At 35.4% G+C, this 15,768-nt stretch overlaps 2 protein-coding genes across 4 annotated transcripts; one reads left to right on the top strand and one right to left on the bottom strand.

Annotated features, from left to right (window-relative positions):
* Nucleotides 1–235: 235 nt before the first annotated feature.
* LOC121999451 (uncharacterized protein At2g29880-like) lies at nucleotides 236–1,188 on the bottom strand. The gene is made up of 2 exons (XM_042554135.1): nucleotides 934–1,188; nucleotides 236–811 (listed from the first exon to the last, which is right to left on the bottom strand). The coding sequence occupies exons 1-2, from the start codon at nucleotides 1,186–1,188 to the stop codon at nucleotides 236–238; spliced, it is 831 nt and encodes a 276-aa protein (XP_042410069.1).
* A 3,349-nt stretch (nucleotides 1,189–4,537) lies between these two features.
* LOC122000199 lies at nucleotides 4,538–6,076 on the top strand. 3 transcript variants are annotated; one of them, XM_042554685.1, is made up of 4 exons: nucleotides 4,538–4,835; nucleotides 4,920–4,973; nucleotides 5,068–5,135; nucleotides 5,211–6,075. In XM_042554685.1, the coding sequence occupies exons 1-3, from the start codon at nucleotides 4,605–4,607 to the stop codon at nucleotides 5,110–5,112; spliced, it is 330 nt and encodes a 109-aa protein (XP_042410619.1). In that variant the 5' UTR covers nucleotides 4,538–4,604; the 3' UTR covers nucleotides 5,113–5,135; nucleotides 5,211–6,075. The 3 variants fall into 3 exon arrangements, with proteins under 3 accessions (XP_042410619.1, XP_042410618.1, XP_042410617.1); XM_042554684.1 differs by having other exon boundaries at nucleotides 5,350–6,075; XM_042554683.1 differs by having other exon boundaries at nucleotides 5,068–6,076.
* Nucleotides 6,077–15,768: the final 9,692 nt, after the last annotated feature.

The raw sequence follows: 15,768 nt of genomic DNA on the forward strand, positions 1-15,768 counted from the left end.
TAAAAATATTTGTGTCTACTTTATCTTTTTCTGCTGCGCTTAAACTCTTGTTTTTTCGAATCGATATTCACCCCCCCTCTATCGAATCTAACGGTCCTACAGTAGCAACCTGAGTATTTTCCTATACAAACATACCGTAGCAAACCTGACTACTCCCCAAAACATACCAAAGTACCAAGTTAAGTTGTTGTATGAACACAACGGCTTTCCCCCAAAAAAAAATACATACATAAAATCACCAACTTAACTTTTTAGTTAACCATTGCAAGCGTAGCTCTTCTGGGAAACCAAAAAAAACTCCAATAAGATTAGGATGTTCATTTAGCAATTCAACAGCTTCAAAAAGTTTATCAACCTCCAAACCCAATTTAGCTACTGCTTCATATATTTCTGCAGGCTTCCAAACTTGAGTGTTTGTATTTAAAATAGTTTGTGCAATATCTTTCATTGCCGAAGACACCTCATTTAATTGGGATGAGTACTCATTTGTCATTGGTGCTTTTCTTTTTTTACCTTTCACAACTGAAGCACTAGGTACAAAAGGATTTGATGTTCCAAATTGTGAAACCGGTGTTGATGGCATACTTTCAAAATCAAAGGTAGAAAAATTATCCAAATAACCCTGATTGTTTGCTTGCATCTCATCAATTTCATCAATACTAATATGAGCATCCTCCCTTTTCCATCTTTGTACTTTTTCTCTAGCACTCTCAGCTTGAGCTCCAGTTGCTACATCTTTCTCATATATCTCTCTAAGAATCTCCAAGTGGTGAAGGGATTTTCCTTTGATATTTTTGTACTTTGGATTGGCCTAGTAACAAAAGGAAATCACAATAAGAAAGTTCGTAAACAAGCATGTGCAAGGAAGATGCTACCAACTATATTATAGGAAATGAAATATAATACTCATACTTTTATCGGGGATTTTCACACCTCTAGAGGAGCCTCAAATGTTTTAGAAGAAGCATTCCATCCTATTCCACTTTTAAACTCAATTTCTTTTGCTAGCACCATTTGTTCTTTAAGAGTTTTGAGACGATTCATCACTTTGGTTTTGTTGATGTTCAAAGAAAATTTATCATTAATTTCCTCTACCACCTTCCTATATGCTTCAGTAGAAAAAACTCTATCTTCCTTTTGACCCTTACTCTTTTGCTCCCTAAGAACTTCAAGCATCACACCATCCATTTCTGTGGTCTACTTAAAGTATGCATTACAATCATTTCCTCCTTCCACTTCAAAAACTTTTTCAACATCCATATCACCACTTATAGTGTACTAAAATTAAAATAACACAATAATAAATTATAAAACATGAAAGTTAATCATCCATTATAATGTCACATCCAATAACAACTAATAAATCAAACCATACATCAACTCTAGTTCATGTTTGAGAGCAACAATAATACACAAAAAAAATCAATGTCTAGTTATATAATCATTCCACATTTGTGCGGCAATAGAGTCTCTTAAGATTCCCCCCCTTCGTCCATCTTCTACTCTAACAATTGCTCCATTAGCAAGTCCATGATCAAGCTCATTATTCATAAGATCCCTATCAACTTGTGTAATAATTTCTTCATCTGGATCAAAATTCACTAAGAAGTTGTGCAAGATGCAGCATGCTAAAACAATTTCACTCATTGTCTCTACATCATATCTAGACATTGCTGCTAATATTGGAAACCTATTCTTCAAAACACCAAAAGCTCTTTCAATTGCATTGCGTAATGAGGAATGTCTTAAGTTGAATAACTCTTTTGGGTTTTCAGGCGGATGTCAAAAATATTCTTTCAAATGATATCGAGTGCTTCGATATGGAGTGAGAAATGTTGACCTCAACATATATCCAGCATCGGCCAAGTAGAACTTACCTAAACAATAGAATTTAAAATATTTATATAAAAAAATTCAGAAAAGTTTTAAATAGACATGAAACAAATTTATGGAAAATCCTAATACCTTGAGGGGCATTTAGATTATCTTCTCTACTTAACGCATTATCTAAAATTCTTGAATCTGAAGCGGAGCCCTCCCACCCAGGTAATACGTACGTGAATTTCAAGTCAAAAGTACAAGCTGCCAAGACATTCATTGTAGGATAGTTTTTCCTTCCTCTATACCTTGACACATCTTCTTTTGAAACCTTCACTTGGATATGTGTTCCATCTATTGCACTGATACAATTCTAAAAGTTTCAACATAAACCAGTAATCATTATCATGTGACATTACAAAAATAAATTCAAAACAATATTTATATTTAAAAATACCTTAAAGTATGGATAGAATCTTCCTCCACTGTTGAGTATTTGTGGTGAGACAGTAGAACCATTTAGTTGGACTAAAAATTGATCTTGAAGTGTTATTAAAGCTCTAAGAACTTTGTGGAAATGACGACTAATGGTCTCAGTAGATCGACGAAAGAAAAAACTTTCTGATCGAACACGTCCTTGACCACTTAAAATATGTAGAAACTTAGCAACTTGTTCCTCAACAAAACTGTATTGATTATCCCTCAGAAGTCCTCTTCCACGAAGTATTGCAACTAATCGAGTGAAAGCATCATAACTCATGCGTATTACAGAGTGTGAGTTATAATGGGCTTCTAATTGAGCCATCAATTCTCGGCGCACTTGGTTTCCATTACATCGTTGTGATTGGGTAGTTGGTCTTTCAATACGAGACACACGTCGAGTCATATATTGCATGCAAGCTAAATAACCAGCATAAGCAACTATGACTAAGATTGCATTTCTATCAAATTACCTCATATTACGTACAATGTAAGTGTCTTTCAATTTTCCAATCTTGGCTCACTTATAGCCATATTGAATGCTAACTCTGGATTTGCCAATCTTTGCTTGAACAAGTACCAACTTCCATGTAGTAGACAATAGTTTGGAAAGAAACAAATAACAAGATAAGTTGTACCACACAAACAAGCAGTATAGCTTGTACCTTCTATATTTTGTACCACACAAACAAATAACAAGATAAATACCATCTTCAATACAGAATAGTTTAGGCACAAAACCAAAACAAAACAAAGCCACAAAGATACGCTACAAAACCAAACAAAGGCAAAACTAATAAAGCAAAAAACAAAACAAAGGCCAAAACCAACGAAGCACAAAATCAACAACATCCATACCTCCGATTGATGATGCAACAGTGGCGACGAGAAGAAGGTGGCCGACAGCAATATGAAGAAGGTGGCGCACGGGAGAAACGGTGCAAGGAGATGTTTTCGGCGCAAGGAGAAACGGTGCACGGGAGAAAGGCAGGAGAAAACAAGAGAGTCGGCAGATGGAAAAAAGAGTTTTAAGTTAAAAGGACAATTAAGTAATTTTAGTTGTTCATGATAAATTTCCTATCCAAATCTGACCATCGAGGTCTGATTTACTGTTCACGTTTTGAATGGAATTGGTATTGAATTCCATATCAAATCCATCTCAAAAATTCATTCCAAACTATGAAATTGAATTTCAATTACCATAGGAATTCATTTTCATAGGATTCCAAACAGGGTGTAATAGATTCTTATGATCCCCTAATTTAAAAAATATCAAAATTTTAAATTATTGAATGATGTTAGATCTATCAGTTAGTTTAGACGAAATTAATTGATAGATCTAAAGAACTTCTAATCACTTTAAACAACAATTAATATATTTCTACCTAATGTTTTAATATAATTATAACATCTAATCTTAATTTGACAGGTACGTTGAGAGGACTGAAATTTTAAATGGATATGATAAAAATTTGAATGTGGAAAGAAGAGAAGAGTATAATGGAAATGCGATACGTATTTTTGAAATTATAAAAATTAGGTATATATTGGGTAAAACTAAAACTTCCTCTGTACTTAAAATTGATTCCGGTCTAACTTAAGGTGGTCAAGTTGAGAATTCCGGTTCACATTGACTACCTATATCCGAATCTCATGTTCGACATCTTTAATTAGGGGTATTCATTATTTGGATCAATTCATTAACCCACTCGATCTAAATAACATTCGGATTATTTAATTTTGTTAAATGAAATTCAAGTTGATTGAATGCACTGATCCAAAATATTAATTGGATTAATGGTTTGATTTTGAATTTAGTTCCTCATTCAAATAAACGGTTCGAAATCCGAATAAGGAATTAATATATATTTTATAATTTTTTAAATATAATCTTTGGAATCTTTGGGATGCAATAATTTTTTTTTCTTATAAAATTATTTTATGAAATTTGAAACTTATTTATTTGTAAATATAAATTGTTTAGAGTTTATTTATTTGAAGAAAATTGAAAATTTGAAATGAAAAAAATTAAGTTAGTTAATATCCGAGAATAATCCGTTGGTAATTCAATTTAATTTATAATTAATTTAATTTAATTTTTAATTAAAATAAAAAAAATTATAAAATTTAAAAATCAAATAACTCAAATAATTCGAACCGAACTAAACGAACACCCCTACTCCAACGGAGCTTTTCTCACTAGTTTTTATTACTCACTGTCGTATGTGTGAACGAAAATCAAGAAGCTTGTGTTCGAGAATGAACCAGCTTTTACTCTCCCTCTCCCTTCATTGCTTCCCGAAGAGATGCCCACGTTCGTCTCCCCACCTCACCTCACTCCTTCCCTCTCTGCTGTGCCATCGCCTCCCTGCCGTCTGATGTCGAAGCCGCTACCCGTCTCGAGGAGGGCCATCAGGGCCGTGGCCAAGGAGGACCAAGCCGCGGCGACAGTCTTGGCCGAAGCGACGAAGGAGGATGAAGAGGCTACGTTGGCCGTCCCGGTTTCGCCTTCGGATCTGCTCACCATGCACTTCCAGGTTCACCATCTTTGATCTCGTTAAAAAAAAACAATCATTTTTTATTAGGGTTTCATGTGGGTTTCTTTTGTGCGCGGATTGAAGGCCGAAGGAACAATGGACGAATCGGCGATTCCTACCGTGAGCAAGGCATTACAGGTTGATTAACTAACTCAAATTCTATTATTTTTGTCAGATTTCTATGTTATTTGAGTCGAAGTTTCCATTTTTTTATTCTTCCCCCTTTTCTCAGGGATCGGAAGGAACCAATGATGCCAGTGTGCGAGTGTTCGAGTAGATGAGGGCATTGCCATTGTCGAGGTACGAGCATATTGATCCTTGAATTCTCGTTGCTGTGATGAAGTTAAATCACTTGAAATTTGAATTCATGCTCAGTTTGTTCAGAATTAGCCCTATTCTTGAGTTAGGGTCGGATGTTGCCTTTGCAGATAAGTCTACAAATGGGTGTTAAATTTACTAAACTTTGTGTTACTTACTCCAGTCTTTCAAAAATGTTTTTGCTTGTTTTGCAAAGCCCTGGGCGGTTCTGTTGCGAGTCCATCCGTTCACGACCCAGTTCGAACTGTATCAGGCTGAGTGAAGCTCGATCTGTGCATGACCTGTTGACACCTATAGATACGGGATCGAATTGATGTAGCAAGATAACTATGTAAGGCAAGCATGCTAAATCTGCAACTCATCATTGGAGCAAGATAAGTTTAGTTGTTCGGTTTTTCATTATGTTTCTTCTACAATTATACTTGCGAGGATGATCCTCTTCCATCATGAGTTGTACTTCTGAGACAATTATAGGAAATGGTCGATCTCCTTGTGCATGACACTCCTATTACTTTATGATATCAAGAACTTAGGACGATCACTCACTCATGAACTCACTTTGTTTATACATTTTGCGTTTGTTTATGTTCACTTAATGGTTCAAATCTCTAGTTGTATCCTAATATTCATATGAAACTCCATTATAAGAAAAATCAAGGCAAATGGAACAGAAATGTTAACCTTATTTCTTCCTTTTTTCAGTTAAATATTTCAAGAAATCGAGTTCTATTAAGATATGATCATAATGGTTTTGTACTAAGTTGATTCTTCTTAACAATGCATTAGTTGACAAAACAAACCACAGTGCAAGCAACTGGAGTGACTTCTAACCTAGTGGAGATCATTCAAGGAGTAGGCTTCAAGCTACAAAGCTTAAATTTAAGTTTTGTCAACAAAGAGGATGCTGCTACTGCTGTTGGTTAATCTTGTAAGTAGATTAATTTTTGTGTTTCTTTTTCTTTCTATGAAGAGGAATCTTGGTAGTGGAATGCAAAAGTACAAGAGAAAGTGAAAGAAAAAGAAAACAACTTACAAGGAATTATATGTTTGTAAGAACGAGGATTTTTTTTAAAAAATATACAATAGTCAAGAAAGAGGCTAAAAAAATAGTGAATGGAGCAAAAAGGAAACTTTTGAACGATTATATAAAAAATTGGATATAAAAAACGAAGAAAGAGACATTTATAAAATAGCTAAAGTGAGAAAAAGGAAGACAAGAGATCTTATCCAAATAAAATGTATTAAAGATGAATGTAATAGAGTACTAGTAAACGATGGAGAAATAAAAGAGTAGTAGAAGAGGTATTTTCATCAACTTTTTAATAAAGGTTTAAGTGACCAACTTAACTTGGGTAATTTAAGTAGGTCAAATGAGTACAAAAATTTAAATTTTTATCAAAAAATTCAAATTTTAGAAGTAGAACAAGCTTTAAATAGGATGCACAATGGAAAAACCATTGGACCAGATAATATTCCGATAGATGTATGAAAGCGCTTAGGGAAACAAGGTATTGAATGACTTACAAAATTATTTAACGTGATATTGAAAACGAAAAAAATGTGTGATCAATAGAGGGTAATTACTCTAGTTCCCTTATATAAGAATAAGGGAGACGTACAAAATTATGCAAACTATAGGGGTATTAAATTAATGAGTCATACCATGCAACTTTAGGAAAAAGTAATAAAAAAAATATTAAGAAAGGAGATCGCGGTAATCGAAAATCAATTTGAGTTTATGGCTGGAAGATCGACAATAAAAGTTATACATCTTCTTAGACAACTAATTGAAAAATATCGAGAGCAAAAACAATATCTATATATGATATTCATTGACTTAGAACAAGTTTATGATAGATTAGAAATTATATGGAGAATTCTAGAAAAGAGAGATGTTAGTGTAACATATATTAAACTAATTAAGAATATGACTTCAGGCAGAGTAACTGAAGCATTTTCAATAAAGATAGAGTTACATCAAGGATTAACTTTAAGTCCCTATCTTTTTACACTAATTATGGACGAACTCACTGCACACATATACAGTACCATGGTGTATATTGTTTGCAAATGATATTGTTTTGGTAGATGAAACACATGAAAGAGTAAATGTTAAACTAAAATGTTGGTGGGAAACATTAGAAGGGAAAAGTTTTAATCTTAGTAGAATCAAGACAGAATATATGAAATTTAAGTTTAACAATATTACATGTAATGAGACAATTGTTAAGATAGGAGATGACAAGTTGCTCGGAACCGAGAGATTTAAATATTTAGGATCATTTTTGCAAAACGATGGAGAGATTGAGAGAGATATCTTACATAGAATATAAGCAAGATGGTTGAAATGGAGGAGAGCATCGATCGTTTTATGTGATTGTAAAGAAATCGCAGTTAGACCTGCTATGTTATATGGAGTTGAATGTTGGGTTATGATTCAACCACATGAGCAGAAAATGAGAGTTACAGAGATGAGGTTGTTAAGATGGATGTGTGGACATACGAGGATGGACAGAATAAGAAATAAGAACATTAGAGAGAAAGTCGGAGTTGCTTTTGTTGAGGAAAAACTCCCAGAGACACGTTTAACGTGTACTTAGACGAACAATAGATGCTTTAATTAGGCGATATAAAACTATGATAAACACACATATCAAAAAAGGAAGAAGACAAAAAAAAAACTTGGAGAGCAACAATAAAACAAGATAAAATTTATTTAAATATAGACGATAATATACTAAAAGATAGAGCTCAATGGCGTAAAATAATCTATATAGCCGATCCCACCTAGTGTGATAAGGCTTTGTTGTTGTTGTTGGTTTGCCCATGATATCAATCCGGTACTTTCTCAATTCACCACGAACAACTAGTGCTTGGTTGTATATATGGTTTTGACGTCCATCGTAACTTCAAAGCACAGTCAGAGGACGGATTTGTTTTAAGGAAATTGCTTGAAAGTAGATCTCAGTATTTTCTTTCCTGCACTCAAAGCCGGGAGTCGGCACTTGGAGTCGGGAGTTTGCATTTAGGTGTCGGGAGTCAACACTCGGAGTTATGAGTCTACACTCGGACTTGGTAATTGGGTTGGGAGTCTGCACTCAGACTCAACCATCAGGAGTCTGCACTTGGGAGTCAGGAGTTTGCACTTGGACTCAACAAACAGGAGTTGAGAGTGTAAACTCGGAAGTTGGGAGTTTGCACTCGAGCATATAAGGCAGTCCAATTTTTCAGCCAACTCAGCCATCCCAAATAATTCTTGCTTCCCTGCTTGGTAGCCTGAGATTATCAGTTCAGGTCAACTCAACAGATAAGTCTGAATTTACTTTTTAAAAATTTAGATCTTTTTCCTCTATCTCTGACTAAAAGATTGTCCAACAATGAGTTTGTGCCATTTGAGTCCTAGATTTGCACATCAACAATTATGTCCTAGTCTTAATATCACTTAACTCCCAATGTGGAATTGATATGTCATTCACATCAGACTTTATTTCCATTCACCATTTTATTCCATTCATATTTTTCCAACACACACACTGGCCCCAAGCTCCACCCCTATGCTTAAGATATTGAGGTCCCCATCAGATATCTCGAGAACGTGGCTGAGCTCATCGAGCCTTCCTTCCGTGCCATTGGAGTGAAGATGATTGCCATTTCTTTTGACAGTGCCAACAAGTCTCTCCAGCTTTGCACAATTACCTTATTCATCAAATCATATGATCTTTTGAAGCAATAGCTGTCACAATGAAGGAGCATACCTTTGATGAAGAGAAATTGGGGAACTTTTATGAAGAAGTAATCTTTATGCCTCGTCCCAAATCCTAGAATCCGAAAGCCTCAACCACGGGCCTCATGCTGTTAATGGCGCCTCAAATATTAAGGAAGTCCTCATTCCCGTGAAATTAAACCAACCAAATGCATATCTCCACAACCAAAAAGGGGGAAAATCGGTAGGTAAACGCCTTAATCGACCAACTCTATCTGTTTCTGACTAGATAAGAAAGGTGAAGGCACTAGCAAAGTGGAGATGGCTTCTGGACCGCCGTTAGAGGCAGGCGTTCTCATCGGCCCCAACTAACAATGTGGGTGATTGACTATTCATGTCCTCCGAGTTCTGAACAACCAAAAGGGGACTCCCTGATGAAGTGGCCATAAAGGTGGTTGAACGCCTTCGAACTCCCAACTGAAGCGCAAAGGGAAGGCGATCAGGAGAAGATCCCAAGCGAACCAGTGCTGGGGGTCGCCTCACTAAGATCCTGCCTTGAGCTTGCTGTGCTGCGGCTAGGGGAGTGAGGATGGGTGAGGGAGGTTAAAAGCGGGAGCTTGGTGAAATGTCACGGATGCACTTGGGATTTTAAGTTTGTTGGAGGTGGGAGCTCCATTAAAACCTTGTGATGCTTGGACTTGTCTCATAAATGGAATACTCTTTTAATTTTTATCCTCGAGGAGCTCAAGTCCACGGCTGACACCACCGCCGCCCTCTGCCGCCTTCAGCACGCTGACCCTGACCTGGTCACTTACCCTGACCTGCTCACATACCCCGACCTGTCAGCTCCACATTCTTCAAATGTGAAGGAAGGAAGCAACAGAGAATCCAGGTGAGATGAACCTTCACATTTTTCAATTGTAGGTTTGGACATTGGTGAGATGAACTTGACTGCCAGAATCCAGGTGGCTCTGTTGCCTTACTCTCCTTCTCTATGCACAATAGCAAAGATCCAGACACTAAAGCTTCTTTTTATTCCTCCTTTCACCTCCTATTCACCACAGTTTCATATACTGAAACTTTGGTATAATTTCAAAACACTATCATTCTAGTTAAAGACTAAAGCTTCAACACGATTCAAGATTATGAATCTTGATTGTGCCTGTGTTGGCAAAGATCACGTAGAATGCGTTCAACTCTAGTAAGCCAAATATTATAGTGCAGTTGATATTACTCAAGAGGATCAATGCTAATGAGGTACTATCTAAAAAGGGAGTGCAAATATTTGACCCAAAAGAAGGTGCCTAGCTTGATCCGTGATAAACTTTGCTATCTTTATTGAGAAAAAATAGAAGAACATGGAGATCATTTGTAACGACCCGGCCCTTTGGCCTCTTGGACGGCTCTTGCGGCGGTCCACTGGCAGCCCTTATGTCGTCGGTTCATTTGGCGACCTCTAATATCGTCGACCGACGACCCTTGACCGTGCCGTTACTTACTAGGACGTTTCACCTCTAGCCAGTGGATTTTTGCCTCCCCCAGGATTCGAACTCTAGACCTCCAGGCTTAAGTACTAGAGTTTATGAATCCTGGTAGCCAAGTCGCGTTGACTTAACTTTCTGGAGGTCTAGAGTTCGAATCCTAGGGGAGGCAAAAATCCACTGGCCAGGGTGAAAAGTCCTAGTGAGTAACGGCACGACCAAGGGTCGTCGGTCGACGACATTAGAGGTCGCCAAATGGACCGACGACATAAGGGTCGCCAGTGGACCGCCGCAAGGGCCGCCCAAGAGGCCAAAGGGCCGGGTCGTTACATGTTCACAACATGAAGTTTCACATTTCAAGCTAGAAAATCTAGTCATATATGGGATGGAGGTTGATCAGTGTCTCACACGCATGTTTGAGGAAAGAACATTTAGATAAACAATATGGTTTGACTTAAGCACACTTTACATGATCCATAATTTAAATTCCAATGTCAACCTTAGTCCATTTCAACAACCTTGGTCTGAATATCTTATTGTATACATAAATTCTAGAATTAATTTAGGCCTATTTAAGACTAAGTTTTGATTACATTCACATAAACCGACCACAAATCCTATCAACGATTAGGATGTATTTGATTCTCGTGCTCCTCTTGATCATAACTGCACCTAGAAATCCCCAGAAGCCAAATACAAATCCAAGAGCAAAGCCAATGAAATACCAAATTCCTCCATGCTCATCATCTTCATGCATGCCATCTTCTTCATCTGCCCCTCTACTATCAATGGTTGGGCTGTTGCCTGGGCACCTAGTTTGGAGTAGCTCCCCACAAAGCTCAGGGTTGTCGATGTATGACAAGTTGGTGAAGGTTTGCAGCTGACTGCCCGTTGGTATTTTTCCTAATAAGATTGTTGTAGGATAAATTTAAGATGCTCAGAGAATACAAAGAAGAAATGCTTGTTGGAATTCCATCCGATAAGTTGTTCGTTGAAAGATCAAGTGATTCTAGTTGACCCATAAGACCAATCTTATTTGGTATGCTTCTTGAGAAATGATTCATAGACAAGTTGAGGAAGCGAAGGCCATGGAGGTTTGTGATCTCTCTAGGAATAGATAAAGAGATTATTACTAAAAGCAAAGTGGTGAATAGAAGGTCTGAATCCTTAGCAGTTATAATAACATTCTCTTGTAATAAAAGGAACCATCATATAATTGAACAGAATCATTTTTGTTCTGGCTTGCCATCATGGAACTTAACATGCCAAAACTTGGAGGCAAAGAGCCAAAAAGATTATTATGAGCCAGGTTTAACACTTGGAGGGATGGGATCAGAGAGAGCTATTGTGGAATTGCACCAGTGAAATTATTTGACCTTAGAGAAAGAACTCGCAATGCTGATAAGTCTCCTTTTAAACCATCTGGGTCAAGGTTCTAAAATTCGCTAGGCGCTAGTCGGACGGCAGATCAGCGCCTAGCGCCTAGGCTGCCTAGGCGGGGACTAGGCGCTGTTAGGCGGATTCCTCGGTATCCCTTGTTTCATGTGGACTGTGGACAATGTCATATGCAACTCTAAATGTTGTCTTAAATAATTTCATAGCAATGAAGATCTAACTATGTATGTTGAAATAAATACATACTTTCCAATACCAAAAAATGAAAAACTATAAAAGAAAACTAATAGTTTTATGCAAAGGAAATATACTAGGCTTAGTAAATATGAGTAAAAGAAATAGTTAAACAATAGAACATGCAGTAAGTTATCATAATCATATAGTAAACAGTAGAACATTGGAAAATAGTAGCAATAGTTCAATTCAAGATTACAATGCATTGTGAACTAGTAACCACTAAGCAAAATATAATTGTTAAATAACATAAATCATGTCTTAACAAAATGAGTTCAAAATTACACAACTAATAATATCTCATAGACTCATATTTTTTCTGCTTCTTCTTCTCCATAATTTTCAATAACTTGTTTTTCATCGGACACAAACTCAATATCATTATTGTGATCCTCGTCTTCTTCTTCGGATTCAAAATCATCTTCATGAAGTTCTCTTACTCTAGAGCTTCTTCGGGGTTGTAGATTTTCATCTGCTCTACTTGCTTCATCAACCATTTGCCAAGTGAGCCCGGAACCTAGTTCAACTTCATCATTTTCCCCACCATCCACAATCCAACCTTGTGCATTTGAAGCATCTTTTGCAAGAAGGACATCAACATTTCTTTCTTTAGCTCTTTTTTGTTTGTTCAACAATCTAGCATTAAATTGGACAAATACTAGATTGTTCAACCTGTTGGCATCTAACCTATTTCTTTTCTTTGTGTGAATCTAAAAAAAACAGAGAAAGTAAATACTATAGTTAGTACCTGAATATAGAGTATAGACGTTAAAAATTATAACTAATTTAATTAAAGAGTAGGTTGAAAGTTTAAAACTTACTCCTTCAAATGTACTCCAATTTCTTTCACATCCAGATGAACTTGTAGTTAATGAAAGTATCCTCAATGTCACCCTTAGCAAGTTAGGTGTGTGAGCACCGTATGTACTCCACCATGCACATGGATCAAATGTATCATCATTTTTTTCACATGCTTTTGCTGCCAATGTTTTTCCAAATAACCCAGTCTTATTTTTATATTTTGGAAATTTCTTGTTAATAATTGTATCTTGTAGATCTAACTCATTGGCATGCAAAGTTTCCATGCATTTAAAAATCCCCATCGCGACCTCCTCATAAAGAGCAATAGAACTATCTTTGTAGTAAAAATAAGGATTCAACAAAAATACAGTGGTATGCAATGATGTATCAAGTCTATCCTTCATTTTTGACTCAATAATGACTATGATAGGCTGATAATTTGATTCCACGTTATTCAGAGCCACCTTGATATCTTCTTTAACTTGAAGAAGCTTCCCATATAGAAACCCCATCGATGACTTTCTATCTCCATCTACCAATCGAAGAACTCTTACCAAAGGAGCAAATATTTTCAAACAAAGTGTCACACCATTCCAAAAACTCATGCTCATCACTGTAGAGTAAGTCAATTTTCCTTTGTTTGTTTTTGACCATTTACATTTCTCCCACATATCACTTATAAACATGACCCTTAAACTAGCTTTTTTTTCAATCAAACTTTGCAATGTGAGGAAATTTGATGCAAACCTGGTAACTCCTGGTAGGACTATGTCTCTCTTCTTCATGAAACTTCTCATCAATGATAAAGTCTTATGGTGAACATAGATGCAAATGGTAAAAGTCTTGGATTGCTCAATCACCTTTTTATATCGTGGAAGTTTGCCAATACTTTCAAGCATGAGATTAATAGTGTGAGTTACACATGAACTTCAAAAGATCCCGTGTCGTTTTTCTCTCATCAATTTAGCTGCAGCCATATTGTTGGTGGCATTGTTTGTAACAATCTGAACAATATTCTGAGCTCCTACTTGTTCAACACACTTGTCAACATACTTAAAAATAAGTTCAGCTGTATGCGCCTCCTCTGAAGACTCCTTAGACTCTAAAAATGTAGTACCCTCCTTGCAATTAACACACAAATTTAAGATGCTTATTCTTTTTCTATCACTCCATGCATCTGTCATGATCGAGCATCCATTCTTTGCCCATTCTTCTTCATGTTTCTTCAGCAATTGTTTTGTTCTTTCAACTTCAGCTTTCAATAGTGGCTCCCTAAGTTGATATTGAGTTGGAGGCTTGAATCCTCGTCCAAATTGACCCACTGCCTCCATTAGTTTCTTGAAGCTATCATTATCGATAGCATTGAATGAGATTCCATTTTCATAAACCCATCTCCCAACATATTGTTGAACTTGTTGAGTTCTCTCTTTGAAAAGAGCCTCATTTATATTTTTTTGGCGAAGCACTTTACTTCCACTGGAGCCTACATTTTCTGGACCAATTGCCGATGCATATCTATCCATGGGGCCAAGTGGAAGAGGTTTTTTAACTTCATCTATCCCTTCAATTTTAAGACCTTCTTCTTCATCTAGGGAAATAACCATCTCTGCTCTACAACTTTGTTCTTCCATTATTTTGTTCTTTCTGTTCCTCCCTTCTAAAATAGCCTGTTTGCACTTATTTTTGTCTTCTTGAGATGCTTTTCGACAACCCGATACATTTCCAAGTATATTTCCAATGTGCTCCTTTATCCTATACACTCCTCCTGATATTGTTTTTTCACATAACTTACATTTAATTTTGTCGAGGTTCTTAGGATCAATCAATATCTCAAACTCCCATTCGATGTCATTTGATTTTCTTCTAAGAATTCCGGATTCGGGTTGAGTGACAGATGATAACAGATAATCTGAAGGGAAAAAAATTATATAAAATAAGACATAATATGATAGTAAAATTTAATTATACCATACAAATATACAATACAAAATAATGAAAATATGAAATATAACATTAAGTCTGAGAATATTTTTTTATATATCTTAATCTAATTAATAAAATTTATTAGATATTTGTTTAAATAAATTTAATTTTAAATGTATGTTTTATATTATTAAATCTGTTATATACTTATATATAAATTAATAATATTTAATAATTAATATTTATAAATCCAATTAATATACATTTATAATATATAAAATTTATAAATATGATTTATATAAATTAATAATACTTATTAAAAATTTTAAAATTTTAATATAATTTTAATATGTATAAATCCGATTAATATAAATTTATAATATATAAAATTTATAATTTATAAATAATTAAATATGATTTATTAATTTATTAATATAGATTATATGTTTTTTAATTTTAAATATTTTTATATTTTTAAATCTGATAAAGTGATAAATGATAATATTTATTATAATTTTTTAAATATGTTAATATATAAATTAATATTTAATATTATTTATTTAAAAAATTAAATATATTATTTATATATTTAAATATGATTATATAAATTAATAATGGTTATTAGAATTTTATATATAATTTTATATATTTAAATTTGTTTTATATAAATTAATAATATTTATTATAAAAAAGATAAATTTTAAATATATTTAATTAGGATCTTAATTTTATTAGGGTTTATGAACTCAACCTTATTATTAAAATTATCCTCGTTAGGAGTTAGGAATTGTTTTAATTTATTAAATCTAAAAAAAATTAAAAAAAGAAAAAAAAAAGCTAAAAACATGTCTCTGTCGCGAGTCTCGCGACGGCACGGGCGCCACGGGCCGCCATCGACGGCTCGCGGGAGGGCTCCGGTGCTGTCGAAAGCTTCGCCGGACGAGTCCGATGTGTCCGGCGAAGTCCGGCGTTGCTTCCAGTGGCACCGATAGCGTCGCACGGAAAGCTTTTGGCACAGCCAGAAGCATCGTGACTCTACTGGCGTTGCTCGAAGCAACGCCGGACTTCGCCGGACGCA

Source organism: Zingiber officinale, chromosome 7A, assembly GCF_018446385.1.
Source record: "Zingiber officinale cultivar Zhangliang chromosome 7A, Zo_v1.1, whole genome shotgun sequence".
NCBI classification, from domain to species: Eukaryota; Viridiplantae; Streptophyta; class Magnoliopsida; order Zingiberales; family Zingiberaceae; genus Zingiber; species Zingiber officinale.

What these genes read in the sequence shown, in the direction of transcription:
- LOC122000199 (XM_042554683.1), top strand. Translation starts at nt 4,605, where the DNA reads ATGCCCACGTTCGTCTCCCCACCTCACCTCACTCCTTCCCTCTCTGCT. An exon ending in TGCTCACCATGCACTTCCAG is followed by an intron (nt 4,836 to 4,919) that starts GTTCACCATCTT and finishes CGCGGATTGAAG; the next exon opens with GCCGAAGGAACAATGGACGA. An exon ending in CCGTGAGCAAGGCATTACAG is followed by an intron (nt 4,974 to 5,067) that starts GTTGATTAACTA and finishes CCCTTTTCTCAG; the next exon opens with GGATCGGAAGGAACCAATGA.
- LOC121999451 (XM_042554135.1), bottom strand. Translation starts at nt 1,188, where the DNA reads ATGGATGGTGTGATGCTTGAAGTTCTTAGGGAGCAAAAGAGTAAGGGT. An exon ending in CATTTGAGGCTCCTCTAGAG is followed by an intron (nt 812 to 933) that starts GTGTGAAAATCC and finishes TTTTGTTACTAG; the next exon opens with GCCAATCCAAAGTACAAAAA.